General features: G+C 41.3%; 1 protein-coding gene across 1 annotated transcript; it reads left to right on the forward strand.

The window, feature by feature from the left end:
* Positions 1 to 437: 437 nt before the first annotated feature.
* On the forward strand, positions 438 to 7,536 carry LOC119010146 (uromodulin-like 1). Its single transcript, XM_037082078.1, has 5 exons — positions 438 to 500; positions 1,555 to 1,788; positions 3,942 to 4,098; positions 5,956 to 6,088; positions 6,459 to 7,536. The coding sequence occupies exons 2-5, from the start codon at positions 1,577 to 1,579 to the stop codon at positions 6,644 to 6,646; spliced, it is 690 nt and encodes a 229-aa protein (XP_036937973.1). The 5' UTR covers positions 438 to 500; positions 1,555 to 1,576; the 3' UTR covers positions 6,647 to 7,536.
* Positions 7,537 to 7,816: the final 280 nt, after the last annotated feature.

Genomic DNA, 7,816 nt, shown 5'->3' on the forward strand with positions numbered 1-7,816 from the left:
CCAGCCACCAGTAAATCTGATCATGACCCTGCCAATGTTGATGGGACTGCTACAAAAAGTGCCAGCAGGATGACCTACGAGCCTTCAACAAAAACATTGAGAGCGCTTGTTGAAACTGATCATCTGGAGAGACGTGGGACACTTGAGCAGGGTCAGCTTGCAGAGAAAACAGCACAAAAACAATCTCACAGAGAGTCCTCTAAAGCTCACGAGGCTATTGCAGCAGGGGTCACATTATCTGAACCTGAAGCAACTACTGCGCAGACCGCTGTTGAGTCTGCTGAGCAGACACTGCTCGCTGAAAACAACACCAAAACACAATTAAAGAGAGCCAAAGCTGAGATATTTGAGGCACAAAATGCCACCAGGTCAACACGGGCTTTGTCTGAAGAGGGGGCATCAATACAGGAGTCTGGGCGTAGGCTGTTACTGCCGGAGTCTGAATCAGAGCTGCCGAGGAGGAAACACAGGAGAAGGACCTCACCTCTTTATCTCTCTGGGTAATCATGTTATGTGTCCTATTATTCTGGCATTATCTATTAATCATACGTTAACAAATTAAAGAACCATACTGGTGATTTTGCACAAGTTATCCTATTAAGTGGATAACCCATCACAGCAAACTGCTTTATTTGTTCCCTAAATTAATTTAGTTAATGTGATGCAGTGATGAGCAGTTACTGTTCTTGAAAACAGTTCTAGTGGGATGCATTCAGGCCTCTCCTGAATCTAATATCTGGGAGTCTGCTGCTTAACAATATTGCAGTCATGAGTTGTGGTGGTGGAGGATCAAACCTAGACGAGGCAAACCAAACTTACATGAATGTGGCCTCTGCAATTCCTTCAAGTCCGTATACATACACATTTTACTTTTAATACATTAAAAAAGATTAACACAATTATATACAACATTTTTTGACATTGTTTATGAAGTTAGCTACTGAGGTAATTATGCTAATTAGCTAGCCTCTGCCCGCCTCATAACACCACAACACTACAACACTCCAAGTTACTCCAAGCTTCCAGTCCAGGCAGAGCTAAATTAATAGGACCGCCGGCTGCACAGCTAACTGAGCTAACTGGTGGTTACAAAAGGCAGCACAAAAATGTGACAAAAATGTTACATATGGCATCTTTAAAATTTTCATGCCGCTCGGTGTGACTATACAGTGTTAAATCATGTTTCCATAGAAATGGATGCTGTTTGGCAGCTCATCTAATTTTTCAGAGAATCCTTAAATGCACCAACAGTGCTTTGGACCAGACTTCATAAAATTCCGGCTCAAGTTTGACACAATCCTTCACTGTGATGGATTATACATCTCAAGAAAGTTTCAGCTCTCCTGAGTTCATATACAGCAAAACAGATGGAAATAAATTACTGCCTGGAAGGAAAATCAATCATGTCAATCTGCTAAAGCATATTCCTTCCAGCCATGGTTAATATATGTTATTTGTAATGTACTATTTGGCCTTAAACGAGCAAAATTACTGGTGCGGTCCATTATTAAAGTGGACAAACTGTACACACACTTGTTTTCTGTCCTTTGTCAGTGTTACAGAAGTTTCCGATGACATGTGTGGCAGTGGGAACTACACAGCAGAGATGAGTCTGACCTCAGAGAGAGGTGTAGAGCCTGGTGATGCTGTTCCTGCCATTGGGAACATCAGAGTGGTTATCAACCTGAAGACAAACAACAGTCGGATAAATCTTGAGGTCACCTCCTGTTGCCTGTCCCCAACGATCCAGCCTGACCTTACCAACTCCACCTGCTGCCTTTTCTCCAGGTACACAGGACAGACTGAAATAAGGTGACTGGGAAGGGATTTTTTTTTTTGTGTTACCTTAAGAGGAGTTCGCTGTGTTTTCATTTCAAGGTAAAAGTTCTTGATTAAGAGCAAGAATATGAGGACACGCAGCTCTGAAATTTTCCCTTAGTGCTAAACTGAAAATGAAATGAAAGACTCAGCAAATGCAGCAGTCAGAAATGTACGGTACATTTTCTGATAAATCTGCAGCCAGTCTTTCATTCCAGTGTCTTTTTCTTATTTCATCCTTATAAGGTTGAATTTGTGCTGAAGTTGTCAGAATGAATTATAAAAACCTGGTGTTTGTTTTTTGGGGACATATTATAGGAATACGGCCTTGAATAATGCACATTTCACCCTCTATAAGAACCACAAGAAACCTGGCCAGACTTACAAAATGTGTTTTCTAGAGAAACAGTGTAACTTCAATTCATTTCAATCCAGTGAGTTGCAGGTACATTTTTTAAGAGCTGAATATTCCTCAGCTTGGTACCAGAGGACTGCTATACGTTTATGGTGTTATCTCTGTGAGGCAGCATCACTCAGAGAGATGGAAATTCAGTGCACTGCTGCAGTCTTAGAGAGGCAGCAGTATAAATGCACCACCTCTAAAATATGGGAAAATGTGAATAGGCTGGCTGTTGACTTTTACTTTGACTTGTAAAATGTGTGTACACCTGGGACGAATCTTTTTAATGCGTATCTCTTCTGAGTCGAATGAAGAAAAAACAGGAAAAATCTTCAATCTCAGTCTTAAAGGTGCTACATGTATTAATTTTAGTTTAAAATATTAACTACAAGTGTCAACACAATGTGTAGAAATAACTTTTTCGATTTATGTCTAAGATGTATATGTCTTATGTTGCAAGTTAGCTCCAAGCCACATTGTACCTCGGGCGGTGATAGTCCAGTAGTAAAAGACACCCACACTATTCTAGTGCTCTGAGCTCTCATTCTGGGCAGACTCAACCGATATGACCACGAGCTGCATGATTAATAGAGCTAACTAGCTAAGGGAAGCCACAGTTAGAGGCAGTTAGCGGTTACTCTAATGCTATGCTGCCCCCTATTGGTTTGGAATAAGAATTCTTACATACTGCATGATGAAAATGCAAGTTTAAAAACATAACTTATCAAATAGGTCATATTGTGCTTTTTAGGTTTTTCCCCTTTACTGTGTTATGTAGCATTTTGGGGCATCTTAAAGGTCTGCAAAGTGAAAAAGTCCACACCAAAGGGACTTACTCTCTCCTATAGAAAACACTGCCCCTGCACTACCTGGTTATGAGTGAAGCCTTTATTCATATGTATGTATATATGTTATAAGATACTACAGTCGGTCATTAGACATACAGTTGATACTGTGATGTAGAGAAACTGCAGATATTAAAACATTATATTTGAAATAAAAGATAGTAACAAAATCATAAGTGACCACTCTGATACTTGCGAAGAGTTAAGGTTAAAGTTAAATGTTAAGGTATCAGAATTGGGCTCAAACATGCAGGTTGTACTACATGCTTACCAGCTGTAGCACTGTTGTTTTAGATCACGCTACCTTTGTCGGCATGACCCACCCTCCTCTGCCTCTGATTGGCTACATCCTGCCCATTGAGTAAAGTGCATGTGCAGCTCTCACCAAAAACTGAACATAGTTGAGACATCTCTCGCTAAAACAGAGCGTTCAAGACACTGCGTGAAAGTGGTGCTGCAGCGATGCACTGTATGAGAAAGCTAATGTATTTTTGGAAATTTTAAGAATATAAACAAATAAAAGTATGGACCTGATTAGCATAATATGACCTCTTTAAGTTATTGTTATGCACCATGAGTAATGAAGCTAATATGACAGCATCACAAAGGGAGAGCTGACCTTTACCTAACCAGGTTTCTTTTCTCTTAAGCTTTCAACCCAATTCAATACAAATTATTGATAACTTGCTTGTCTATGCTTTTTCTGCTCTCATGTTTATTGATTAAGACAGCCTTAATGGCTTTTGGCAGCTGTACTGAGGCTTTACCTGCAAGACATTCTCAGTCTGAAATTGTTTCTGAAACATGTGACTATTTCTTTCAAGGCACAAATGACTCTGCTAAGGTTATATACTGTGGTGTTTGTGTTGCCGCCTCAGGTTAGCAGCAGAGCCAGCGGGGATCACGCTGCTGCCCAGTGCCCTGTCAACCAGTGCCAGCTTCACCATCAGTCTTTTTCAAATGATTAATTACTCAGTAGCGTACCTACACTGCGATCTCAGTGTCTGCCTGAGAAACCACTCCGACTGTGAAAGGGTAAGACTACGGCAGGTGCACGGTGTCATGAATGCGAGAGAATGAGCGGCTGAGAGTGATTTAAATTTAGTGACACGGGGTGTGACACTGTGAAAACAGGAGAGACAGATGAGAAGCGAGCAGCCTGATGTAAATGGGCCAGCGAGATGAGCAAGAAGGGAGACCAAGGTGAGTGAGAAAGAGGAGTAAAGGTGAAGGGAGATGAATAAATGTATGGTTGAATATGAAATGAAAACTAGGAGAGGAGGACAGATTATTTTCCTGTGTCGAAAGTGGAAAAAAGTGGGTGTAGCATGATGCCTAAATGTGACGAGAGTGAGATGTTGTGACTAAGACTGAGGCCGACTGCCAAAGACATGCAGCCTAAAGCATCTGTCATGCCATTATGTGTGCTGAAGGTCGGATAAGGTCTTTGCTAAATTTTCAGAATAACACTTTTGCACGAGCAGCAAAAGGATGCTGATACCAACTGCTGTCTCCTGCTGCTGTGGGAATGAGGCCCCTTGATTTAATGGGAAAAAACTAATCATCTGACGAGCACACGGTGGAGGGCAGAGGTGAAACAGAGGATAAACTCCGGAGACTAATTCTGATGTCTGCCTTTGCAGAGCACGTCTACAGCTCTTGGGTGATATCGCCTCATGTTTTCTAGTAAACAGTGCTGCAGAGGCGAGGTATTTTTGAAAGCTAACCTGAAATTTAGCATCGCCCTGGTTGCCTTTGAAAAAACCTACAGGATCTTTTTAATAGGATTTTGGATTATTGCCTCTGTGGAGCAAGATAATCATATAATCAGATAAACATCATTTTTAAGACTTTTGAAGCAGTAGTAGCTAAAGTTAGGTTATGCAATTGCATGCAGCTCAATTGCCAGGATATAAATTCCTGTAAACCACAGTAATGTCCAAGGTTGACATTTGTACGAAACATGCCATATCACTCACAAATTAAATGCTTATATCAGTGCTTGTTGCAACAGGTGTGGAGGTTACAAGTCAATAAGGCTCCCCAGCGGGTGACTGGAGTACAAATACTGGATTAAAACAAAACCATCACCATTTTTTTTCTCACTTTAAAAGCTATACACTGCACACGTGCTGCTGTATTTTATGATGTGAAAATCTCTTAAACTTATGTTAACCAAAATCCAGATTCACAGTATCAAAGCAAAAACTAGTGCAAAAAACGTACTGAATTTGAAACAGAGGAAAAGGATGTGCGAAAATGCTGGCGTATTACTATGTTTTTGGACTCATTGCTATGTTGCAAAGGCCTCTTAGACCAGCAGGATTTTCTAGCTGCAGATAATGGTCAGTTTCAAATACATTGCTCTGTCATGATATATATGTGAAGAGTGTGAACTTGCCTGTTTTCCACATAATCCACAACTTTTTGTGTGTGTGTGTGTCTAATGATCCACTCCCCTTGTTTTCTTAAAATCATTTTTTCCCTCTTTGCACCTCAACATGTTTCCCTACAACATTTCCACGAGAGCTATACATTATATTTCAGCTGTCTTGTTTGAACTGCTCCAGCGCAGTGGGGGCCGCATAGATTAAAAGAAAGCGAGTCGCTTTCAAGCTAAAAATCTATTTCCAACACTCTATTTGAAATAGATGCTTCTCCTCCTGCCTTTTTTATCCAATTGAAAAAAGACCACAAAGGAAAAACATGGTTCAGACATATTTATCAGAGAAGTGCACCTTTCATTATTTCAATTGCTCACTCCGTGCATCGTTCTGGCTAGTTTTGATGATAAACAGGAACACCATCCTTCTTCCAAAAATGTAATTACCTGTTGTCTTCTCTTATATTTTTCACACTCACATGATACATATTCCCCTTGTCTTTTTATAGCAATGTCTTCAGCGGAGGAGAGCATTTCCCTCAGAGGGCCCAGATGCTGTTGTCTCCAATCTCAGGAATCGCATATCCTTTGGCCCCATGGTAAAGGAGGAAGTGAAAAATTCTACCTCCCCGGAGGAGATAGGTAATTATTCACTGTGTCTTAAAAAAAACAATCAATTTGAGATAATGCAGTGCATGCGAGAGATGCTGCTGCAGGACAGGAAATGAGAGATGACCACGCCATTTATCTATAGTGTGTGAGGAAAAGAGCCATATAATTAAGAAGCTCTCGCTGTGCAAATATATGTGTCTCCATGGGTTTATCATGGGAAGCTCATCAGTGTGCAAAACACATAAACAATGAGCCCAGACTGGCTCTCCATCATGATCACTGTGTACCTTTGAGCTCCAAGCATTGCACTCTTTCTTAATGTAACACAGTAGTAAAACCGAAAAGAAGCTCAAATCACGACTGTTGCCTCATGTCAGATTATTATTTGGCTCATTTCTAGACCCAACAGAGCTGGACCTGGTGCTGGTCATTGTAAGCCTGGTCGTCGGCTCCTCTCTGGTCACAGTGATGTTGCTGCTGGTGTGGCTGGCCTACCGTCGCCGGGCATTCTGGCTGCTCCACTCGGCGGCTCCACCGCGAGCCTGCTGCGGCTGTCTGCGCCTGGGAGGTGACTTGATCCTTCCGTGACCGAGGAGGGACCACCGCCAATTACACTGATCACATCCCCACCAAAATAGCTGCCGACAATTACATTAGTCAACAGACGGAGGAGCAGTCAATCACATTAACTGTAGAGCAGAGGCGGCCGGTCATATCAGCCGGTATAGGCCAGACTAGACGATGAAGCGCAATCCAATTCACACCTCCTCTCATAGGTGACACAGCTGTTGCAGTCAAATTTCACACTTAGCCATGAGCAGTCTATTATCATTCACTGCAAATAAACACCATATCCAAATAGAAAAAGCTGCTCTGATCCCTTTGTTTTCCCTCAGTGGCAACAAATCAATACTCTTTCTATCGTTCTTTGGGATTGATAGCTCGTTAATATACTCGTTTAGAATAATATATGCATTCATGGCTTGACATTTGTATTGAGCCCCTGTGATAGACAGTTTAGGAACAATGTATCTCATTGGGTGAAGAGAAATTCAAGCGTATTTATTGGTGAAAGAAAACATAAAGAACCCTCCGCGATGTTGGTTTTCCTCCTTTGAAAATGTCCAATCAAAATGACTTATCATGAAGTTTCTTCATTCGTAATCTCCGCCAGATATGAGGGGGGTGTACATGGTGGTCACGTTAGAGAATTTTATCTTTTGGCATTCTGAAATGGCTTAAGAATTACATTTTTCATCACTGGTGTTTCAAAACCTGTATATTCTCTCCCTCTTTATTCCAGTACTCTCATGCATGCATGATGGCCACACAGCCTGCCCTGCACTCCCTGTTCCCCACCCACATGCCCCCAGACATGCCTGACAGAGAGCTGCACTCGACTGAGTGCACTCTACCACTTTTGATCTCTCTGTCAGGAGGAATTCTTGATCTTTGACTTAAATTCATGCTGAGAATCTCTGACCTGAACCCTCAATCATTACAGTGAAATAGTAAATAATGTATATAAACTACATATAGTATATTTTATAGGATATATTTATCAGTATAGGAGTGTTTCTCACATCATACTCCCTATGTTAAAGTCAAAGGGCAAAGCACATTATTCCCTATTGTCAGTGTCAACACTATGATTCTTCATCCCTTGCTATGTATGTAGGTGCACAGCTTTGCAGAGAGCTAAAAACGATTTCAATAAAGGTTGAAGGCAGCAGTATGTCCATGATGTTCTTTTTCACT

The sequence above is a fragment of the Acanthopagrus latus genome, chromosome 2, assembly GCF_904848185.1.
Source record: "Acanthopagrus latus isolate v.2019 chromosome 2, fAcaLat1.1, whole genome shotgun sequence".
Classification (NCBI taxonomy): domain Eukaryota; kingdom Metazoa; phylum Chordata; class Actinopteri; order Spariformes; family Sparidae; genus Acanthopagrus; species Acanthopagrus latus.

Coding starts and splice junctions, on each gene's coding strand:
- LOC119010146 (XM_037082078.1), top strand. CDS start 1,577: ATGTGTGGCAGTGGGAACTACACAGCAGAGATGAGTCTGACCTCAGAG. Junction 4,099..5,955: donor ACCACTCCGACTGTGAAAGG/GTAAGACTACGG, acceptor GTCTTTTTATAG/CAATGTCTTCAGCGGAGGAG. Junction 6,089..6,458: donor TACCTCCCCGGAGGAGATAG/GTAATTATTCAC, acceptor GCTCATTTCTAG/ACCCAACAGAGCTGGACCTG.